Genomic DNA, 25,232 nt, shown 5'->3' on the forward strand with positions numbered 1-25,232 from the left:
TTATTTATTTATTATAATACATTTTTTGAAACGAATTGAAAAAGTGATACATATTCCCAAATTGGCCTTTGTGGAATCTTCAATCTTCAATCCATGATATGTATTACTTAACTACTCGTATATCGTGAACCAAAAGCAATTAGGTAGGGTAGGTACACACTATATACGAGTATGTAGATACCTACATCCTTCTTAGCTAGTACGGGTAGTACTAGTATTACCATGAAATGAACTCACGAGAAGAAAAGCTAAACTTGCACATACAAGTTTAATTATAAAGACGAATGGCCCGCTTCAAGCTTTTTCAAAGGCAACAGTGATGTGATGACTTTCCTTCATCCATTAACAGGGCTCAGCAATTAACGTTATGTTATAGGATAGATAGAATCTAATACATTCTACGTCCGTGCTTCACGTGAGGTACTATTGCCTCAGGTCAAATCAAACTTCAGGATGATACGTGGCGTAAGTGAATAAAGTTTTAAGAGGTGTTGTCTAATACGGTTTAGTGGGTCACGTAGGGGTTCTAATACATGCACCGGCAGGGCTTCTGGCCTGTTATTGACAACGCTTACACACCACATATTCACAAGCTTGGCAGAAATAATCGGATCCCTGAATAAGTCTAGTGATTGCGAATATCGAAATCTTGTTATACTGGAATGCAAGTCGCAGGTGGGAGAAGATGAGCTGTGAATGGGTAGGCTGTTCGGTGCTGCCAGTGAACGGCGCCATGGCGCCCGGGCTGCTCCTCTGTGCTGCATGGTATTACACCATATTAGCTGGTAAGTCATATTCATACCTATTCATATCATTTATTGCATACATGTGATTACAGTAGGTAGGTCTTATTTTTATATCTTAGGTTACAACATGCACCCTTAAGCAGGTCATAAGTTATTAAATATCACGGGAAAATCTTCCAAAAGTGGCCTAGTGGGTCTAGGTAGTAAACGACCCATAAGCGTGTATAAAGGCCAGTCAAAGACATAGTAAGTTAAAAATTAGTTTAACTTATACAAGAAATCATCAATTGACAAAAAGCTAGTTAAAATGTGAAAAAACTGGTCAAGTGCGAGTCGGACTCGCGTTCGAAGGGTTCCGTACATAAGTCCGACTCTTGCCTGACTGCACATTTCTAATAGATTTTCCTATCGTCTATAGGTAAAATACTATTTTGTGTATTTTTTTTTTCAAAATTGTAGGCCCAGTAGTTTCAGAGATAAAGGGGGGGGGGGCTGATCGGACAAACAGACAGACGCACGAGTGATCCTATAAGGGTTCAGTTTTTTCCTTTTGAGGTACGAAACCCTAAAAATGACAACATAATTTTTTGATTTGCTCGAAGAACTTTTTTTGCTACTTAGCTCGTCGTTGGTGACCAGCAACCCTTTGTTTCAGGGTTCTATCTCTTGTACTGTCCGGTCATGTATCTAATGTTCTTCCATCACAAACTATATAGGAAGATTGTTGATGTTCTTTTTGCGTTATGGGAATTGTATCCAGTGGTAAGGTAGTGGTTCTTTTGGATTTTTGAGATTCTTTTTTTGTCGTTAGATAATTTATTTACTGATAACTTTACTTTTCAGGCGCTTTTCCAATGGTGTTCTAACGCGGAAATGCATCACTACGGTGATTACGTAAATCCTGATGAAAGGACCATCATTGTTATGAACCATCGCACACGAGTGGACTGGAATTATGTTTGGATAGCATTGTACCACGCTACTCAAAGCGGTATCGAATGTGCATGTAAAAAGAAACCTAATGCAGAGACTACAGAGAGCCATGTACTGGATGTCGGTGGACGATCTAAGATCAAGTTCGTTTTAAAGGACGAGTTAAAGGCCGTTCCGGGAATGGGTAGGTTTTAAAAATGTAAAATTGACTTTATTTCATTGAAAAGTCTACTTGAGTTATTTGTAACTCGTGTGTCTTTAAGTTCTAGACGCTTGTTACTGCTAGATACCTACGCTTATACTTCAAAATCAGAACCATTCATTATATTTGTGATTTGATTATATTGGAGCTACCACTCAATGTTATTATTACAACAGTTTCGTAGATCATAAGATTCCTAAGTATGTAATATATTTTTGTATGCACATTGTAGCTCATTGCCTTATGTTTTCTTCAAGGCGCAAACAAATTATGAAACTTATACAGGATGGCCCATTTAGATCGGTCAGTATGGGAAAATCTGAAACTATAAGACATAGGACGATCTCTTCTTAAGAACCATGTCATCGATTTTCATCATCATCATCATCATCATCATCATCATTTCAGCCATAAGACGTCCACTGCTGAACATAGGCCTCCCCCTTGGACCTCCATTCGTACCGGTTGGAAGATCGATTTTAGTAACAAGAAAAACTGAATTCATACATTTAAAAAAAATGTGTACGCAGCTCGGGAATCGAACCCGGACATTTTGAAAAATAAAACTAATACATATAATGCGTTACGAGCTTACGAGTAAGAGTGTTTGTGTTGCAGGCTGGATAATGCAGCTGAACTTTTTCCTATACGTGAAGAGGAATTGGCGCGAGGACCAGTTAAGCCTGGCTCAGTTCGTGGACTACTACAAGAGACTGAGCTGCCCCTGTCGAATCGTGCTGTTCCCGGAAGGAACGGACTTGAGCGAAGAAAATAAACGACACAGCGAGAGATTTGCCACGACACATAACTTACTAGTGAGTCATGTTTGATTACTGCGGCCCAATTCGAACAATACTTATGAGATGTCACAGCGATACGTCACTTTTGACACTGACTGACAGATCGGTATCGCATCGTTGTGACATGTTATAAGCGTCGTTCGAATTGGGCCGTTGCTTAATGTTTAAGTTTGTTCGCTTAACAGAACTAAAATCTGCCTGTGATCTTAATAAAATAAGGGCTGATTTGAGGGCGAGAAATCGCATATGCGAGTTTCATTACATAGCGGGTTTTGGTCAGTCGGTTGAATTGGACGTAACCGGCAGTCCGCAAAACTAAAATCGCATGCGAGTTCGCACGTTGTCTAAATCAGCCTTACCTGTGGTAACTTATATTGATATCACGATTCTCGACGTTTTACTGCACACTTCGCAATTAAATAAATCAATAAATTTTAAAAATTGTATTGTGCATCTCAGTTATCTGCAGAACTTTTTCAATGGGATGATATTTATTGTTTGTTATATCAATTTGCAGTTGTACGAGTACGTGCTCCACCCTCGCACCACAGGGTTCGCAGCGCTGTGCTCACGGCTCCGCGGCGCCGGGCTCTCGTCTGTATATGACGCCACCGTGGCGTACGACGTCCCTGCGCAGACCGAGGCCGACCTGCTGAGAGGGCATATGCCCAAACATATCTACTTCCACTTCAAGCGGTATGTTAGGATACCTATCTGCTTGTGCTTAGGGATGTTGTATGTATTGAGGAGCTTTGAAATTTATATTCGGTAGGAAGGTTTTGAAGTGAAAACTTCTTTAGCGGCGCTGAGCACTTTTTGAGGTGGGGAAAAAATGATAAACTCGATTCAGCGTAACGCGTAACGTAACGCTGACGTCATGTGTCACTGAAAATGTTATTCACCAAAGAACTTTAGTCATAACGTATCATAATCAGGTCAATTATTTAAAATTATTTAAAACTGGACTTTTATATTAAGCAATAAAGCTCAATGTTCTAATCTTGTACGGGCTGAAATACGAGGATCTCACAGTTACATTCTAACTTTATATCACTCAAATATAATTCAATAAAGCTACATCTTGATGAAATCGCTAGTAAAAGTGAACTCTAGTACTGGTGAATAAAACTCCAAATATCATGACCAAATATATTTAGATGCAAGGTCTGCAAGGTGACTTTACAATTTCTATTCGAATTTTAAACAATTAATGCTACTAATTTAAGCTCCCCGGGTGGCAATTTCGGAACTAAAGTTTTTTCAATAGAAAGGAGGATGGGTCAATTATACATAGTGCACAGACATTTTGGACTAGTTATTGAGTTTTCACTTCTGTCGGCACTCCCGGAGTGCAACCCGTTGTTTTTTTCAATTCGTAATGCTAAGTTAATAGTCCGGTGGCCGGCTGCATGAAACAAACCTCATCAAAAAATAGAATATACCTACACTGTAGAGGTACCTGACATTTAGTAGCTTCCAACGCACTTGGTAGGCCTAGGCTTAACATGGCAGATTTTGTACAAATGGCACAAACGTTGGACAAAAATTCAGCAAAAAAAACCTCATCGGAAAATAGAATGAAACTTGTATGGTAGGATACCTGACCTTGAGGACAGTAAAAAAAAAGTGGTCGGCCTCACCTTAGCCTGGCAGTTTTTGCAGTCCGACCAGATTTATTGGGTCACGTGAGAGCTACAATTTACCTCATCGAAAAATAGAATGAAACAAACGGATTATAATAGCTAAAATAAGCCTGTTGACGTATGTCTTGGTCGGCCTCACCTTAACCTGGCAGTTTTTGCAGTCCGACCAAATTTATAAAAAAATCATCAAAATTTTTTTATCGAAAAATCGTATGAAACTTGTATAGTACGATAGCTGCCTTTGAGGACAGTAAAAAAAAAGTGGTCGGCCAAATCCTGTGTTGGCAGGTTTCTGTGTCCGACCAATTTTGTGGTACCACGTAAGAACTACAATTTACCTCATCGAAAAATAGAATGAAACAAACGGATTATAATAGCTAAAATAAGCCTGTTGACGTATGTCTTGGTCGGCCTCACCTTAACCTGGCAGTTTTTGCAGTCCGACCAAATTTATAAAAAAATCATCAAAAATTTTTTATCGTAAAATCGTATGAAACTTGTATGGTACGATAGCTGCCTTTGAGGACAGTAAAAAAGAAAGTGGTCGGCCAAATCCTGTGCTGGCAGGTTCCTGTGTCCGACCAATTTTGTGGTACCACGTGAGAGCTACAATTTACCTCATCGAAAAATATAATGAAACAAACGGATTATAATAGCTAAAATAAACCTGTTGACGTATGGCTTGGTCGGCCTCACCTTAACCTGGCAGTTTTTGCAGTCCGACCAAATTTATAAAAAAATCATCAAAATTTTTTTATCGAATAATCGTATGAAACTTGTATGGTACGATAGCTGCCTTTGAGGACAGTAAAAAAAAAAGTGGTCGGCCAAATCCTGTGTTGGCAGGTTCCTGTGTCCGACCAATTTTGTGGTACCACGTGAGAGCTACAATTTTTTTTTTCTTAGCCTATGTGTGTCCCACTGCTGGGCAAAGGCCTCTCCCCTGATTCTCCATGACTCCCGATTTAGCGTTTCCTCCGGCCAGTTGTTAAGGAAGGCGTCAAAGTCGTCCCGCCATCTCCGCCTGGGCCTGCCCCGCCCACGCTTCTTCGTCGGCAACCACTTGGTGGCTATATTAGCCCACCTATCTGGATGCATACGATAGACGTGGCCAGCCCAGTCCCATTTGAGCCTGGCGGTTTTTTTGCCGACGTCAGCAATGCGAGTTTTGGAGCGCAGCGTGGTGTTCCGGATGCGATCGATCCTTTTAACAATTTATCTCATCGAAAAATAGGATGAAACAAACGGATTATAATAGCTAAAATAAGCTTGTTGACGTATGTCTTGGTCGGCCTCACCTTAACCTGGCAGTTTTTGCAGTCTGACCAAATTTATAAAAAAATCAAAAAATTTTTTTATCGAAAAATCGTATGATACTTGTATGGTACGATAGCTGCCTTTGAGGACAGTAAAAAAAAAGTGGTCGGCCAAATCCTGTGTTGGCAGGTTCCTGTGTCCGATCAATTTTGTGGTACCACGTGAGAGCTACCATTTACCTCATCGAAAAATAGAATGAAACAAACGGATTATAATAGCTAAAATAACCCTGTTGACGTATGGCTTAGTCGGGCTCACCGTAGCCTGGCAGTTTTTGCAGTCCGACCAAATGTGTGGTACCACGTGAGAGCTACAATTTATCTCATCGAAAAATAGGATGAAACAAACGGATTATAATAGCTAAAATAAGCTTGTTGACGTATGTCTTGGTCGGCCTCACCTTAACCTGGCAGTTTTTGCAGTCCGACCAAATTTATAAAAAAATAAAAAAAAAAAATATCGAAAAATCGTATGATACTTGTATGGTACGATAGCTGCCTTTGAGGACAGTAAAAAAAAAGTGGTCGGCCAAATCCTGTGTTGGCAGGTTCCTGTGTCCGACCAATTTTGTGGTACCACGTGAGAGCTACAATTTACCTCATCGAAAAATAGAATGAAACAAACGGATTATAATAGCTAAAATAACCCTGTTGACGTATGGCTTAGTCGGGCTCACCGTAGCCTGGCAGTTTTTGCAGTCTGACCAAATTTATGGTACCACGTGACAGCTACAATTTACCTCATCGAAAAATAGGATGAAAAAAACGGATTATAATAGCTGAGATAAACCTGTTGACGTATGGCTTGGTCGGCCTCACCTTAGCCTGGCAGTTTCTGTAGTCCGACCAAATTTGTGGTACCACGTGACAGCTACAATTTACCTCATCGAATAATAGGATGAAAAAAACGGATTATAATAGCTGAGATAAACCTGTTGACGTATGGCTTGGTCGGCTTCACCGTAGCCTGGCAGTTTTTGCAGTCCGACCAAATTTGTGGTACCACGTGACAGCTACAATTTACCTCATCGAAAAATAGGACGAATAAAAACGGATTATAATAGCTAAAATAAACCTGTTGACGTATGTCTTGAGCGGCCTCACTGTTAAATTCTATATTTAACAGCGCCATCTATCTCACCTCTTACGTACTTTATCGAAGTCTAGAATCACTAGATGGCTTAATGATCTATATAACGTACCTACTTAGTTCCCTACAAAGTGCATAGGTGGCGCTGTAATTAGATTTTATTATTTTAGGCTAGTTAATCTGCGATGTACTCATATCACTTTCCGAATATACACCATAAGAAGCACACGCTGGTTTGTCTCCGACTCCCTCAATATCCTCCGACCTACGCCCACGTGCCATCATTTTGGTGACCCCGATCCTAAAGAAGATACTTCTATTGAATACGCACGGAGTAGAAGCTGGGCGATGCGAGCCTAGCAACAACGAGACGGGAAAATCGAGCGGTAAGCATCCATACCGCCTTTGTGTTCCCGCATCGCCACGTGGGGGATCGAAGCGTTTTGTCAGCGGAGAAGGAAACCTGGGTGCTACAATCGACACGATCTTCGCATATGCGCAGAGAGCAACCAAAATCAATTGGAAAGTCACCGATTCATCAAGCAACGAGCGAGTCGTGGCGAGCGACGACGCCACGAGGTCACCTGCAGAGGTCAAGCTTCAGAGAAGGGTTGAGAAGAGAAGAAGAAGGCTAAAAGCAGGTTTCTATTATCAAGTAAGTGGCTGGCAATTAATTAACGGGCTAAATTATTTGAAAATCCTTCAACTTTCGCGTTTTTATAGCCTAACTGTACACGTGTTATACCTATTCAATTCTACAATCATATCTTGCATTTAAATATGCCTTCATCGGACAGTGATTCCACGGAATCCACAGTTGTTGGGGATGTAAAATTAAAAACTTTAATTAAAAAACGAGGAGTAATTAAGGGGAAGTTAACCTTATTTAAAAAATATCTGTCGAAACTTACACCTGCCTCATTAACTGCTGATCATATAATCGATTTAGAGTTACGTACAACTAGAATAACAAGTGTTTTCAAAGAGTTCGAAATTATTCAAGATAGAATTGAGACTTTAAGTGAAACTCTAGATGAGCATTTACAGGAAAGAGAGACCTTTGAGAACACTTATTTCGAATGTGTGTCTTTAAGCAAAGGTTATTTAGCGCAGGCATCTAGACCAGGAGCCTCCACATCCCTCGAAGGCAACGTTCGCGAGGTCAGCGAGCCACGTGAGCACGATTCTATTAAATACCCAGATATTAAATTACCGTCTTATAATGGACAGGTTACGGACTGGATTGAATTTCGAGACACTTTCGACGCACTCGTCAATCAAACCAGTCTAAAACCTATCCAAAAATTTAAATACCTAAAGGGTTGCTTAACTGACAGCGCACTGGAGGTTATTAGCTCATTGGAATTTGCCGAGGAAAGCCACGCCATAGCGTGGCAATTACTGTGCGAGAGATATAATAGCCCTAAGACACTCGTTTATAGCCATCTGAGAGCTCTGTTTAATATTGACACTTTACCTAATACAGCCACTGCCCTTAGATCCTTAAATTATAACATTTCAAAGCATTTGCGCATACTTAGATCAGTAAAGGTCCCTACCAACGATTGGGATTTGCTAATTGTTTTCTTCCTCAGTTCCAAACTCGATAAAAAATTGCAAACCAAATGGGAGGAAAAAATTAATTCCCGTGAATTGCCTACGTTACAGGACTTCAAGTCGTTCTTGCGAACTCAAGCCGACCTCAGGGAGGCCGTGAGTCAAGCCGAGGCCTCGAAGACCGCGGCCCACGAGGCCCCGTCGCGGAAGGCGATGGTAACCACGCACCCTCCGTCCCATACCAACAGTAAGGTAACCCCTAAAAATAGTACCTATCGTAACCAATGTCCGAACTGTAAAGAGGCGCATTTCATAAACCAATGCCCGAAGTTTTTGGCTCTGAATGCAGCCACACGCATTCGTGTGGTAAAAAGATTAGGTCTCTGCTCCAATTGCTTAGGATCGAATCATATCGTACCAAACTGCCGCGCGAGTAACTGCAGAACATGTAAAGGTAAGCACCATACGCTCTTACACATTACACATACCGACACAACCGAGTCTAATCCACGACAATCGACACTTCATACTCCTGCAGACACGCCGACTTCTGTAGATACGCAGTCAATCAATTTAATTACTAACCAACGACAATTGAACTCTGGCGGGGTTCCGCGCGATCGCAATCCACAAAACAAAGGTGTAATTTTGTCCACCGCCCGAGTAAAGGTACTTAATAAAGATAACCAACCAATTATATTGCGCGCGTTACTAGACAATGGTTCGCAGTCGAACTTTTTAACCAAAAGTGCATACAATAAATTAAACTTACCAACACAACAATTAAACTTAGAGATTATAGGATTTAACGAAAAAATAACGAAAGTAGATCAATCATGCAACTTAATCATGCGGTCAACCGATGACTCATACTCAAAGAATTTGTCCTGTTTTATTGTATCCACAATAAGTAATTTACCCAAACACGCGGTTAGCGCTCGACAACTCAACATACATAGGCGATTCCGTTTGGCAGACGAATTCTTTTACGAAGGCGGGGAAGTCGATCTGCTAATAGGAGCTGAGCATTTTTATCAGTTACTTTGTACCGAGCGACATTATTTATAGTAGAAGAGCCGGCCGCAAATTTTCTAACCGACTTGATACCACGATGAAATGCACATTGGTTTCCCATAAAAGTGATGCTAAGTCCGAATTCGATAGTCTGCCACGGCGGAACTTGCCGAAAGTACGAAAAAGAAGGCCACTTCCGGTGCGAAAAAAGGGGGCTGATTTAACCCATCTGATACCGAAATAATAGTTATGGCAGCAGTTAGAAATTTACATGTAGACACATAAAAGCGAAGTCTGCCAGTATTTTTTTTGCCGGAAGTGCTTGGCAGACGCTCTCAAAGGTGGCCAACGGGACCCCTAATTTAACCTATCTGATACCACCATGAAACCAATTCCAGTCGGTAGGTATAAATTCTCATGTCAGGAATATATAAGTCTGCCAAGGCTTTTCCTGCCGAAACACCTTGGCAGACGAGATTATGTAAGCAAGGTCGGCATCGGTTACCCTACACTAACCCATCTGATACCACCATGAAACCAATTCCAGTCGGTAGGTACGAACCCCCATTTTAGGAATATATAAGTCTGCCAAGGTTTTTCCTGCCGAAACACCTTGGCAGACGAGATTATAAACAAGATGACCATCGGTTACCGTACACTAACCCATCTGATACCGCCATGAAACCAATTCCAGTCGGTAGGTATGAACCCTCATTTCAGGAATATATAAGTCTGCCAAGGCTTTTCCTGCCGTAACACCATGGCAGACGAGATTATGTAAGCAAGGTCGGCATCGGTTACCCTACACTAACCCATCTGATACCACCATGAAACCAATTCCAGTCGGTAGGTATGAACCCCCATTTTAGAAATATATAAGTCTGCCAAGGTTTTTCCTGCCGAAACACCTTGGCAGACGAGATTATAAGCAAGATGACCATCGGTTACCGTACACTAACCCATCTGATACCACCATGAAACCAATTCTAGTCGGTAGGTATGAACCCTCATTTCAGGAATTTATAAGTCTGCCAAGGCCTTTCCTGCCGAAACACCTTGACAGACGAGATTATGTTAACAGCATCCACATACGAGGGATCCGTATTTTGGGATTATACAGATTACGGACATTATTAATAGCTGTAGGCTTATTTATTACTTTATGCTTATACATATTTGTATATAATTATGTTACTAATAAATTATATTTATAATTTATTAAACCTAAACTTAATACATTGGGAATTCATTACCTGCTTACGGCAGTAGTAGGGATAAGTGGGTGAGTTCTGGCTCACTGAGCCAGGCCAACAGTCCCTCCCCCTTTTTTCCCTTGTTGAGGCCCTGCAACCTTGCCTTGAACCCAAACTAATGTCATTGTAGCTCGAATCTAACCTAATCTATTTTTATTGCTTTTAGAATATTTCAATTATCTACTTTTGCAAAGTTAAAGGTTGAAATCTCTATTTCGCAAAATGGAATTTTAATGTGACTTTAATGTATGTGCAGTCTACTTAGTAATTGGGTTTAAAGATATAAAAACACACATTTTATTTCCTATCCTAAGTATCCTATCCTAAGTTTATTCAAATAATATTCTGAACATATATAGTAATTAGACTGGTCATATTTTTCATAAAATCGATTTCGACTGGCAAAGCATATTACTTTTTGGCAACCGGGTTTTTTTAACCTAATTAGACCCCGCTGAATCCGAATTTGCCGGTTGCTCGATCGAAATCTTGACCGGAAGTGAGATATTTGACATTAAAGGTCCCTTTTTTCGTTTTTCGTAAATAACTCTTAAACGGTGGCACACAGCAAAAAATGTTCTATTACATAAGTATTCTGAATAAAATTGCCTACAAGAAAGATTTATACAATTTTTCGCTAGGATCAATATTCAAAGAGATTTTAACGCAGGAAATTTAATTATGATCACTTCTAAGGACCCGTATTTTAGGCTTTCGTAAATAACTCATAAACGGTGGCCAATATCAAAAAATGTTGTTAGACGTTAATAATCTACACAAAATTTTGAACAAAAAAGATTCAGTACACTTTTTGCAGGGATCAATATTTAAAAAGATAATAAAGAGGGAAAGTTAATTATAATAAATTCTAAGGTTCCTTGTTTTTATTTTTTCGTTCATAATTTGAAAAGTATGACTCATAGCAAAAAAATCTTATACATAAATAATAAACGTAAAATTTCCTACAAGAAACATGCAGAACACTTTTCGCTAGGATCAATATTTAAAAAGACAAAGCAGCGGGTAAGTTAATTATAATCAATTTTAAAGTCCCTTTTTAGTTTTTTGTAAATAACTCTTAAACGGTGTCCCATAGCGAAATAGGTTTTTAAGAATAAATTATCTACATAAAATTTCCTCCAAAAAACATCTAAAACACTTTTCTCTAGGATCAATATTTCAAGCGATATTAAAGGAAGAAAGTTAATTACAATCAGTTCACAGGTCACTTGTTTTTAGTTTTTCGTAAATAACTCGTAAACGGTGGCCCGTTGCAAAACAATATTCTACATAAAATTGTCCACAAAAAAGGTTCTGTACACTTTTTCGCTACGATCAATATTTAAAGAGATATTAAAGGGGGTAAGTTAATTATAATCAATTTCCAGGTCCCTATTTTTAGGATTTCGCAAATGACTCGTAAAATAAGGCTCATAGCAAAATAAGTTCTTAATGTTCTTGTAAATAAATAATCGATATAAAATTTTCTACGAAAGACATATGGAACACTTTTCTCTTTTTAGGGTTCCGTACCTCAAAATGAATAAAAACCGGCCAAGCGCGAGTCGGACTCGCGTTGCAAGGGTTCCGTACATTACCCAATTTTTAACAGTGTATTTTATATATGTGAAACGCGAGTGAATTGCCTTTAAAAAACCTGTAGGGATCAGTTCAAAAACTATAAGTAATGTCCGACTCGCGCTTGACTGCATAATTCTAATAGGTTTTCCTGTCATCTATAGATTCTATTCTGTGTATCTTTTCAAAATTTTAGACCCAGTAGTTTCGGAGATAAAGCCCCCTTCCCCAAAATAAAACATTAAAATACAAAAAAAATACCACCCCCCCCCCTTTATCTCCGAAACTACTGGGTCTAAATTTTGAAAATAAAATAAAATAAAATAGTTCTTTACCTGTATAGACGTAAACCTAAAAATAGGGACCTGGAAATTGATTATAATTAACTTACCCCCTTTACGAGAATAATTTTTTATTGTATCCATGTATGTACAACATTATAAGAAATATTAAATTACATAAATTACTAAAAGACATAAATAGGAATATAAAACTAAAACTAACTACAATTAAAATAATTAAAACTAAAAATTAAAAATATCTATCAAAATTTGGTGCCCTCGGGAGGGTGCCCAACACGCAGGCAGCGTTCCCGCGCTGGATTGCGATGGCAATTCGCTGTGCGAGAAAGCTGCCCGCGCGAGGGTCACCCGTTGCCTCCCTCAACCTTTTCCCAAGCTCCTTAAGGAGCATATGTGCGCCTCTGCCCCACGAACCAAGTGTCTCGACGCCAAATGCAACGAATTCGTATTGGGCGCCGAGACAGCTGTACTTGGCTACCTTTAGACGCTCCCGGGTGTCCGCCGCCGCGCCAGCACGCCTGCTGGTCGATGGGACGTAGGACGCCGCTAGCGTGTCAGCGCAAGTGGCGTCCCATACCAACGCACGACCCATCTTCCAGGGAATCAGTGACATCCCGTCAGGGCGCTTACCGTCGTTCCGCACTATTTGGGGCTCCAGAGCGGCGGGAACGCCGGCACTGACGAGCGCCCTTCTCAGGATGTCATTGAGGGCGGAATGGCGAATACCTCTTTAAATATTGATCGTAGCGAAAAAGTGTACAGAACCTTTTTGTGGACAATTTTATGTTTAATATTTATGTAGAATATTGTTTTGCAACGGGCCACCGTTTACGAGTTATTTACGAAAAACTAAAAAAAAGTGACCTGGGAACTGATTGTAATTAACTTTCTTCCTTTAATATCGCTTGAAATATTGATCCTAGAGAAAAGTGTTCTAGATGTTTTTTTGGAGGAAATTTTATGTAGATAATTTATTCTTAAAAACCTATTTCGCTATGGGACACCGTTTACGAGTTATTTACAAAAAACTAAAAAGGGACTTTAAAATTGATTATAATTAACTTACCCGCTGCTTTGTCTTTTTAAATATTGATCCTAGCGAAAAGTGTTCTGCATGTTTCTTGTAGGAAATTTTACGTTTATTATTTATGTATAAGATTTTTTTGCTATGAGTCATACTTTTCAAATTATTAACGAAAAAATAAAAACAAGGAACCTTAGAATTTAGTATAATTAACTTTCCCTCTTTATTATCTTTTTAAATATTGATCCCTGCAAAAAGTGTATTGAATCTTTTTTGTTCAAAATTTTGTGTAAATTATTAACGTCTAATAACATTTTTTGATATTGGCCACCGTTTATGAGTTATTTACGAAAACCTAAAAAACGGGACCTTAGAAGTGATTATAATTAAATTTCCCGCGTTAAAATCTCTTTTAATATTGATCCTAGCGAAAAATTGTACTGAATCTTTCTTGTAGGCAATTTTATGCATATTACTTATGTAATAGAACATTTTTTGCTATGCACCACCGTTTAAGAGCTATTTACGAAAAACGAAAAAAACGGACCTTTAATGTCAAATATCTCACTTCCGGTCAAGATTTCGATCGAGCAACCGGCAAATTCGGATTCAGCGGGGTCTAATTAGGTTAAAAAACCCGGTTGCCAAAAAGTAGTACGATTTGCCAGTCGCATCAAGAAGGAGAGCGATTTTGATTTTTTTGTCTAGTCTAAATATCATTACTTATTCTGTGTACAGTGGAGAAAACGAATGAAATCATGCAATTTGATTTTGCTATTTTTAAATAAAGAGTAACTTAACAGTATTTTCCACAGTTGTTGGTAATGATACCATCTCTTACAATTTCTCTTCATGAACTTTTTATGATACCTAACCTTCCAGTTTTCGCCCGAATTAATCAAAAAATTCACCAACTCCATTTACACCAACCAAATAGAAAACGGGTCCGTGTCCGAATTCGCGATCTCGAGTCCGGGTCCGCGTCCGGGTACAGGTTCAGGTAGAAGTCGAATTCAAAATCTTGCTTGTTTGGCCAGTGGGGTAACTTGCTTAACAATCAATTAGAAAAAGACAAGTCGTCGAGGAGTTCCGTTCTGATCATCATCAGCAATACCACTTCATCAAATGCCACTGTTCTTAATGTAAATCCTTGTTTGCCTGATGAAAATACAAGAGTCACTATACAATGCCATTAAGATTTGTAGAGTTCCCTCGATTCCTTATGGATCCCATCATCAGAACTTGAGCTTCACGATAATATGACTTAAAAATCTAACGTGCTTAACAAACATAACGAAGAGGACAAATCCCCAAACATGAGCTATGCGTCGTTGAAGAGTTCCATTCTGATCATTATCAGCAGTTTCACTTCATCAAATGTCACAATTCTGAATGTAAATGCTTGGTTTGTTTAAAATACACCAGTATCACTATATGTTAGGGTGGTTCAAAAAACATTTTTTTTCCTAAGGGGCACCCCCTTATTTTGTTACACTTATTATGTTGATAAAATACACCAAGTTTCTTAATTTATCTCAACTATACTTCGTTTTTTTTAGCATTAGAAATTAGGTAAACAATCTTGATGTGTCTTTTAATTGAAAAACACATTTTAAAAATAAGTTACGGCAAATACACTCGCGTGCAAAAGTATTGCATCACTTTGCATTTTTTCGTCCGCACCCAATATCTTTGTAATTCTAGAGCCGATTCTGAAAATTTTGGTATCAACTGAAAGCTTATAATCTAACGCATTAGAAAATTGGGAAATTTAATGAAATTTCAAATCTGAAGACTAAAAAAAATCAGAAACTGAAAGTAGCGACATAATGGTCGAGAAATAAATTTAGGAAAGTTAAGAATAAAAGTCATTTATTTAATACAAAATAAATTATTATTATTAAATTAATACCTGGTGTTGCCACCCCTAGCCCTCCTCACACAAATCAAGCGGTTTTTCATAGACCTAATTAATTTTCAAATGAAATCTTGTGGAATAGCGTCCCACTCCTCCAGCAAGGCTCCCTTCAGCTCCTCAACATTGGCCGGGGCAGGATTCCGCTTCCGAATCCTCCTTTTCAGGTAGTCCCACACGTGTTCAATGGGGTTAAGGTCCGGGCTCATCGCTGGCCAGTCCATGGTGTCGATGCCCACTTCGAGAAGGTAGGCTGCGGTGGCCCTAGCGGTATGACACGGGCATTATCCTGCATTAGGATGAACCCCTTATCAAAAATACCGGTATAAGGAACAACATGTTCCTCCAGGATGTCAGTAATGTATTTTGCAGTGGTCAATCCACCGCCACGGCCCCCGCCAGGCACGAAAACCAGCTCTGTTCGCGCGTCGTAGGAAACGCCGCCCCAGAACATCACGGATCCACCGCCATAGGCGACCCCTTCGGAGAAGCAACATTGGGCGAACCGTTCTTCTGGCCTTCTGTAGACTCTTCCTCTTCGGTCACATCCATTCAAACATATTCTGCACTCGTCCGAGAAGAGAACTGGGGTCCATTGCTCAATGGTCCAGTCCATATGATTTTCTGCAAACTATCTTCGGGCTGTACGGTGTCGCGCCAGCAATCTGGGCCCTGTTGCAGGCCTCCTGGGTGTCAAGTTCGCTTTCTTGAGTCTTCTTCTTATTGTCCACTCACTGGCAGCCACTCCTCGTATCTCACGCAGACGCTGCTGGATGGCAACGCTTGTCAGGTGTCGATCTCGGAGAGATGTTGTGACAATGAAGCGGTCGTCCCTCTCTGATGTACACTTTTTGCGGCCGCTTCTTGGTCTTGAAGTAAAGGATCCAGTCCGTTGGAACCTCTGGTAAACTCTGCAAACTGTTGATTGACTTAAATTCAGCGTGGCAGCTACTGAACGTTGGCTACGCCCCTCTTGCAGAAGCTGGACGACTTGGCGGACTTCAGCTTCAGTGGTTTCCATTTTTCACAGGTCTTCTTCACGGGAAAATATGCGGAGATGTGTACCGGTCAACTTTTGATAAATGACTGATAACAACCCCTCCCCTACCCCCCGTTTTATAGGGGTCAACGCTCCCGCTCACAAATCGGGAAAATGCCGATAATTTGAAAAATACTGGGCCGTTTTACATGTTTTTTAACTTTTCGTAAATCTAAAACTTCAAGGGACATGATCCCATTAAAATAATTAATGGAAAATAACCGGTTTACAAAATTATTGGGTGCAGTTGAAAAAATACAAAGTGATGCAATACTTTTGCACGCGAGTGTATGTAACAATTATTAATCTAGTACGATCATTTATATTCGTCTGCTTTCATAAGTAATAGTTTTTGAATTTTGAAAAGCGTTTTTCAATTAAAAGGCATGCTAAGATCGCTTACTTTCTTGCAAGTTCTTTCTAATGCTAAAAAAACGAACTATACAAGGGGGTGCTTAACCACGTTGAAATTTTGTATGTTGTTTGAAACCCAACAAAAAGAGTATTTATGATTCAGAATTTTATTTAAATATCTGGTTTCACACTATTTGCACATGTGATGTATAAGTTTTGAAGTAGAAAAACATTTTCTTTCAAAATAATATCTTTTAAATCACACTTTCAAATAATGTGAAAACTACTACTTACATAAAAATAAAAAAAATAGTTACTTATTTTTTTTGATTTCATACAATTTGAAAAATTTCAAAGTGTTTTGAGCACCCCCTTGTAGTTAAGATTGTAAGATTACAAACTTGGCGTATTTTGTCAACATAATAAGTGTAACAAAATGAGGGGGTGCCGCTTCTTCTAGCTAGAGTTTGAATTTTTCCCATACAAACGTGAACCACCCTTACAAGATTTGAAGAGTGCCCTCGATTCCTCATAAATCTCACCATCAGAACTGGGTTTTGACAAAGACGGTACCAATCTGTATGTATATACTTACAAGTTACAACTCAACTAAAAAAATAATTTTCAAAATCGATCCCGAAATGACGGAGATATCAAATATTAAAAAACCGAATTAATACCTCCTTTTTAGGGTTCCGTAGCCAAATGGCACAAAACGGAACACTTATAGATTTGTCATGTCTGTCTGTCTGTCCGTCCGTATGTCACAGCCACTTTTTTCCGAAACTATAAGAACTGTTGAAACTTGGTAAGTAGATGTATTCTGTGAACCGCATTAAGATTTCAACACAAAAATAGAAAAAAAACCAATAAATTTTGGGGGTCCCCCATTACCCCCATACTTAGAACTGAAACTTAAAATGTCTTTTTCATTAAACCCATACGTGTGGGGTATCTATGGATAGGTCTTCAAAAATTATACAATACAATACAATACTCTTTATTGCACGCCTCACATACACTTAGTTTACAATAAATGGACAATAACATAAACAAAGACAATAGAGGTAACAACAGGCGGTCTTATCGCTTATGATATTGAGGTTTCTAATATCATTTATTTCTAAACTGAATAGTTTGCGCGAGAGACACTTCCAAAGTGGTAAAATGTGTGCACCCTCCCCTCCCCCTTTAACTTCTAAAATAAATTTAACTTCGCACTGAATGATGACATCGTACGGGGCTTAAAGCCCCCGTAACGCAGTGAACGTGTTAAAGTCACATTAAAATTCCATTTTTCGAAATAGAGATTTCAACATTTAACTTTGCAAAAGTAGATAATTGAAATATTCTAAAAGCAATAAAAATAAATTAAGTTAGATTCGAGCTACAATGACATTAGTTTGGGTTCAAGGCAAGGTTGCAGGGCCTCAACAAGGGAAAAAAGGGGGAGGGACTGTTGGCCTGGCTCAGTGAGCCAGAACTCACCCACTTATCCCTACTACTGCCGTAAGCAGGTAATGAATTCTCAATGTATTAAGTTTAGGTTTAATAAATTATAAATATATTTTATTAATAACATAATAATATACAAATATGTATAAGCATAAAGTAATAAATAAGCCTACAGCTATTAATAATGTCCGTAATCTGTATAATCCCAAAATACGGATCCCTCGTATGTGGATGCTGTTTACATAATCTCGTCTGTCAAGGTGTTTCGGCAGGAAAGGCCTTGGCAGACTTATAAATTCCTGAAATGAGGGTTCATACCTACCGACTAGAATTGGTTTCATGGTGGTATCAGATGGGTTAGTGTACGGTAACCGATGGTCATCTTGCTTATAATCTCGTCTGCCAAGGTGTTTCGGCAGGAAAAACCTTGGCAGACTTATATATTTCTAAAATGGGGGTTCATACCTACCGACTGGAATTGGTTTCATGGTGGTATCAGATGGGTTAGTGTAGGGTAACCGATGCCGACCTTGCTTACATAATCTCGTCTGCCGTGGTGTTACGGCAGGAAAAGCCTTGGCAGAGTTATATATTCCTGAAATGAGGGTTCATACCTACCGACTGGAATTGGTTTCATGGCGGTATCAGATGGGTTAGTGTACGGTAACCGATGGTCATCTTGTTTATAATCTCGTCTGCCAAGGTGTTTCGGCAGGAAAAACCTTGGCAGACTTATATATTCCTAAAATGGGGGTTCGTACCTACCGACTGGAATTGGTTTCATGGTGGTATCAGATGGGTTAGTGTAGGGTAACCGATGCCGACCTTACTTACATAATCGCGTCTGCCAAGGTGTTTCGGCAGGAAAAGCCTTGGCAGACTTATATATTCCTGACATGAGGGTTCATACCTACCGACTGGAATTGGTTTCATGGTGGTATCAGATGGGTTAAATTAGGGGTCCCGGTGGCCACCTTTGAGAGCGTCTGCCAAGCACTTCCGGCAAAAAAAATACTGGCAGACTTCGCTTTTATGTGTCTACATGTAAATTTCTAACTGCTGCCATAACTATTATTTCGGTATCAGATGGGTTAAATCAGCCCCCTTTTTTCGCACCGGAAGTGGCCTTCTTTTTCATACTTTCGGCAAGTTCCGCCGTGGCAGACTATCGAATTCGGACTTAGCATCACTTTTATGGGAAACCATTGTGCATTTCATCGTGGTATCAAGTCGGTTAGAAAATTTGCGACCGGCTCTTCTACTATTAGGTAACGGCCGACCAATCCTTCAAAATACCCAATTAGGTTACATAGTATCCGGCCCGTACTCGTGCAACTCAACCAACGTGCCACAGAGGGTGAGATGTAACTTCACTCAAACTCAGGCGCTTCAGACCTTTTGGAATTCCGACAGCGAACATTCTACAACGGCAATACCAAATGATGAATACGTTCAGTGTGAGAAGGTATTCAATGAGCACTCCAGAACGTCTGATGGTAACTTCGTGGTATCTATTCCCTTTAAGGAGCCGCCTACCGATCTAGGTCAATCGCGATCTGTAGTTTACAAACGATTTAAAACATTAGAATCCAAGTTCTCTCGAAATCCCGAATATAAGGAAAAATATGTTCAATTCATGAAAGATTTTGAAAATGCAGGACATATGGTTCAGACAAAAAATACTGAACACTGCAATTAACTACCCCATCATGCCGTGTTAACCCCCCATAAGCCCACGACACCTCTTAGAGTCGTGATGGACTGTTCATTTCAAACTAACAATGGAAAATCACTTAATAGTATTCAATACAAGGGTACAATAAACCAGGACGACTTAGCTAACATATTGCTAAGGTTCCGAAAAAATAAATATGTAATAAGTGCAGACATCGAACGTATGTACCGAATGATTTATATCAACCCCGACCAACGACATTTACAGTGTATACTATGGCGCGAAAATCCTACAGAACCTTTACGTACATACACACTTACAACTCTAAGTTTCGGTTTAAAAAGCGCACCCCATATAGCTACTCGGTGCCTACAGCAGCTCGCGCAGGAGTGCCAGGAGAAGTATCCAGAGGCAGCGGCCGCGATACGTGACAGCTTCTACATGGATGACCTGCTCCACGGAGGCGACGACGAACGTCAGGTCGAAGAAACAGCTGTTCATCTCAAGCAGATCCTGCAAGGAGCGAATTTTCACCTGCGAAAATGGAAATCGAATTCTGCCAACATATTGAAAACTGTAAGTAATACCGATCCCACACACACTAACACAACAACACCCATCTCACTCGCACACGATACGCATAAGGTGCTAGGGCTCGCGTGGTGTAGTACAAGTGACGATTTAATGTACCAATTTAAAGACGAACCAGTATCAAAGCCATTAACCAAACGAAAGATTTTATCCCTAGCCTCAGCTATATTTGATCCCCTAGGGCTTCTAAACCCTACCCTAATTATTGCTAAATTCATTATTAAAAAGTTGTGGGACAATGAATATCAATGGGACCAAAGTTTACCTACAGATGTTATAAGTGAATGGGAAACCTTCTATAAAAAGTTGTTTACGCTCAATTCACTGCATATACCTAGGTACGCGCTTATCAGCGATTACATAACGTTAGAATTGCACGGATTCTCGGACAGTTCATTAACTGCATATGGTTGCGCTATCTACCTACGCACTATAGATATGTACGGACATGTTTTAACACGATTACTATGCTCAAAAACAAGGGTGGCGCGTAAGGAAACTATACCTAAACTCGAACTTAGAGCGATGCTGCTACTCGCACAGTTATTTAAAAAAGTAAACAACGCCTTAAAGTGTAATTTTACCAAAGTATACCTATGGTCTGATTCAAATGTAGCTCTGGCTTGGGCAAAATCGCAACAACCGAATAATCTTAATTGTTTTGTAAAAAATCGAGTAATCGAAATTCAAGGCTTAACCGACATTAACGATTGGCATTGGATTTCGTCGAATGACAATCCCGCGGATCTTTTGACGAGGGGCATACAGGCAGACAAATTAGTTGACTGCGCCCTGTGGTGGGAAGGACCTTCGTGGTTAAGTAAACATAGCGACGAATGGCCTTCCAACCGTACCCCTACTACGCTATTGCCAGATACCGAGCTGGCAGAGACTAATTGCAATGTCACTACGAGTGTACAGTCAAACTCATTTATGGATAATTTATTTCAAAGATGGTCAGATGTAAACAAGCTAATCAATTGTGTTTCATTCATATTTAGATTCGCGAATAATTGCATAAACCGAAACAAAAAACTTACCGGTCCATTCTCTGTGAGCGAATTAGAATTCGCATTAAATAAATTAATCGAAATTTCACAAGTTGAAATGTTTTCAACCGAATATAATTTACTCCAAAATAATAAACCGTTACTAAAATCATCAAACTTATTGTCTTTAAATCCATTTATGGAAAACAAGCTAATTAGAGTAGGTGGCCGTTTGGGTCTGTCTGCTTACGACCATAATAAAAAACACCCAATCATTCTTTCACACAAACACATATTAACCAAGCTCATCATGAGCGACTACCACGTGAGACTGCTGCACGCCGGACCTCAACTGTTGCTGTCATCGGTTCGCGAACGATTTTGGCCGATAAACGGTAAGAGTTTGGCAAATAAAATTGTAGATAAATGCGTAACCTGCTTCAGAGCCAAACCAAGGTCACAGATTCCCATTATGGGTAACTTGCCGCCGACGCGGGTCACACCCGCGCTTCCCTTTATGTTCACGACGTTGGATTACGGTGGTCCGTACACGGTCAGGGACAGGAGGGGACGTGGGTACAAAACCTATAAATGTTACATAGCTATTTTTACATGTATGACAACGAAGGCAGTTCACATTTCTCTCGGCTTTTAGACGATTTATTGCTCGACGAGGGGTCCCCAAGGAACTCCTGTCAGATAACGCTACAACCTTTCATGGTGCTTGTAACGAGTTAACAGAGCTTTATGATTTTTTGAATGAGCATTCTAATGACTTGATGACCTTTTGTGCGAAAGAAAGAATTCAATGGAAATTCCTTCCACCCTATACTCCCCATATGGGAGGGCTCCATGAGTCCGCTATAAAGCGATGTAAATTTCCCTTAAAGAGGGTTCTAGGTCAAGCTCTTTTAACCTATGAGGACTTTTTATCGATACTTGTACAAGTTGAAGGAATTTTAAACAGTCGTCCCTTATGCCCCATTCCAAATTCAAATACTGATGAAATTACATGTCTCACGCCAGCCCACTTCTTGATTGGTAGGACACCTAGCTCAATGCCCGATTATGACTACAAAGATGTACCTATAAACCGACTCACCCTGTATCAACAATTACAGCAGCTGCAACAGAACTTCTGGACCTCTTGGTCAAGAGACTACATAGGACTGTTGCAGGAACGTACAAAATGGAGAAGTTCCAAAGGTCCAGCTCTTCGTGCGGGAGCCGTGGTACTGGTGCGAGAGGAACGTCTGCCGCCCTGCCTGTGGAGGATGGGGCGCATCATCAGCTGCTGCCAAGGTCGTGACGGCATCGCAAGGGTGGCCGAAATCCAAACAGCAAGAGGAATTATTAAGCGATCTTTTAATAATATTTGCCCGCTACCGATCGACGCGATAGACATATAAGTAGATTATTCTATACGTATACCTAGCTATATAAGTAGTTTTAAGTTTAGCACATACCTAATGTTACATAAGTTCCTATTGTTTATTAAAATTTGTTTCCTGGTTCTTTTCATTGACCTTAACCTAAATAGTAAAACAAAATGCTTGGTACTTACTAACAATTGCTTAAACTTTACTCTTAAATAAATATATAACTAGTTCTTGTGATAATACACCTATTTTATCTGTCTATAGTACCAAACAGTTTGTGTTATGCTTCTTCCAACAAAAACATGATCATCTTAATCGATCATAGTTATCTCATCATCATCATCATCATATCAGCCCTTTATCGCCCACTGCTGAGCATAGGCCTCTCTTCTAGTACGCCACTTGTCCCGGTCCTGAGCTAATCTCATCCAGCAGTGACCCGCAATTTTCCGGATGTCGTCCACCCAACGAGCCAACGGACGCCAGGCGCTTCTTTCATTTGAAAGCGGCCACCATTCTGTTAACATTTTAGTCCACCTGCCATCACTCTGCCTAGCAACATGTCCTGCCCAATTCCATTTTAGTTTGGTAATGACGAAACCCACGTCATGCACCTTGGTGCGGCGACGGATCTCGACATTCCTTACTCGATCTTGAAGCTTGATACCGAGCATGGCGCGCTCCATGGCTCTCTGTGCTACGCGGATTTTATGCACAGCCCCCTTAGTGAGCGTCCATGTCTCGGCACCATAGGTCATGGTGGGCAGGACACATTGGTTAAAGAGGCGAGTCTTCAGGCATTGTGGAATGTTAGCAGGTTTCAGGATGTCCGCTAATTTATTGAATGCCGCCCAACCGAGCTGGATTCTCCTGGAGATCTCCTTCTGCTGGTGTGTTTTGTCAAATGATAGAATATGTCCAAGATACAAGTATTGCTCGACCACCTCCAGTCTTTCGTTCCCAACCATAATGGTTGGAATCGATTTACTAGAGATGTTCGTCATAACCTTAGTCTTGGACATATTCATCTTAAGACCTATTTTCAAAGAAGCATGGTATAGGCTTTCAATCATGCTTTGGAGATCTTCCAGGGTCTCGGCAAACAAAACAATGTCGTCGGCAAATCTCAGGTGCGACAAGAAGACACCATGGATATTGATACCAGTTTTGTCCCATGCAAACGTTTTTATGACGTCTTCCAGTACCGCCGTAAAAAGCTTGGGTGAAATGGTATCCCCTTGACGCACTCCCCTTTGGATGGATATTGGGTTACTGAGTTTGTGAAGCCGAACTTGCATTGTTGCCGAGCTATATAGCTTCCGGAGCACATCCACATAGCGAGTGTCAACCGAGCAGCGATGGAGAGAGTCAAACACGGCCCAATGTTCGACACTGTCGAAGGCCTTTTCGTAATCTACGAAGGCCATGCACAGGGGCCGGTTGTATTCAGAACTTTTCTCCATCAGCTGCTTGACTGCATGGATATGGTCGGTAGTAGAAAATCCACTCCGGAAACCAGCCTGCTCGGGAGGTTGGCATTCGTCGAGAATACGAGTTAGACGATTGCACAGCACTTTTGCAAATAGTTTGTACGTGTGGGAAAGGAGGCTTATGGGGCGATAATTACTTAATTTTGAAATGTCTCCTTTTTTATGTAAGATGGTGACTATGGCGGTTTTCCAGGATTCTGGGGTGCGAGCACCTCGTAAAACCTGATTAAACAGTTTTACTAGGATACTGATAACAGGGTCACCACCTGCGCGAAGAAGATCGGATGTAATGCCATCTTCTCCAGGAGATTTATCCGTTTTCATCTGATACAATGCTTTTTTGATTTCACTGGCTCTTATTGGTGGTATGTTTTCGTTATCATTGCGGGAGGATGGGGGAGCTGTAGAGTCAAATGTAGATATATGTGGTGCGTCTGATTGTGATGCATAAAGTGTGCCATAAAACTCCTCAACAATTTTAACAATTTGGTCACGGTCCGTTACCAAATTGTTATCGTTGTCTTTCAATTTTACTATTTGATTCACTCCTGTTCTTAATTTTCTTCTAAACACCTTTGGCCCTCTGCAATCTTCTATCGTGTCGAGTATGATTTTAGTTTTATATTTTCTTAAATCTTTCCTAATACTTTTGCTAATTATTTTACTCATTCGTTCTATTTGTTTTTGATCTACTACCGTATCATGCCTCATTCGCCTTCTCTTTTCCAACAAGGCTAGCGTCTCGGGTGATAGCTTTCTCTCCTTTTTCTTTTGTTTGCCAAGGTGTTTGCTTGCTGTTTCGAGTAATGACTTACTTAATAAACTATTAACATGGTCAACGTCAAGGTTCTGTTCTTCCAGTCCCTCAAATTGGTTTTGGAGGTCTA

General features: G+C 40.1%; 2 protein-coding genes across 4 annotated transcripts in view; one reads left to right on the forward strand and one right to left on the reverse strand.

The window, feature by feature from the left end:
- The window catches only part of LOC134668121 (aminoacyl tRNA synthase complex-interacting multifunctional protein 1), a 62,288-nt gene extending 43,996 nt beyond the window's left edge, over positions 1-18,292 (reverse strand). The window contains exon 1 of the mRNA XM_063525622.1: positions 18,287-18,292. The gene's annotated coding sequence lies outside the window, so the exon portion shown is untranslated. The remainder of the gene's footprint in view (positions 1-18,286) is intronic.
- LOC134668104 (lysocardiolipin acyltransferase 1-like) overlaps positions 79-25,232 on the forward strand; it is a 35,194-nt gene continuing 10,040 nt past the window's right edge. Inside the window, exons 1-5 of one of the 3 annotated variants that reach the window (XM_063525598.1) lie at positions 79-785; positions 1,402-1,508; positions 1,590-1,863; positions 2,500-2,696; positions 3,199-3,377. In XM_063525598.1, the coding sequence (XP_063381668.1) occupies positions 686-785; positions 1,402-1,508; positions 1,590-1,863; positions 2,500-2,696; positions 3,199-3,377 (857 nt within the window). In that variant the 5' untranslated portion in view covers positions 79-685. Of the gene's footprint in view, positions 786-1,401; positions 1,514-1,589; positions 1,864-2,499; positions 2,697-3,198; positions 3,378-25,232 lie in introns of all 3 variants that reach the window. The other 2 variants (XM_063525599.1, XM_063525600.1) reach the window with 2 other exon arrangements.

The sequence above is a fragment of the Cydia fagiglandana genome, chromosome 10, assembly GCF_963556715.1.
Source record: "Cydia fagiglandana chromosome 10, ilCydFagi1.1, whole genome shotgun sequence".
NCBI lineage: Eukaryota > Metazoa > Arthropoda > Insecta > Lepidoptera > Tortricidae > Cydia > Cydia fagiglandana.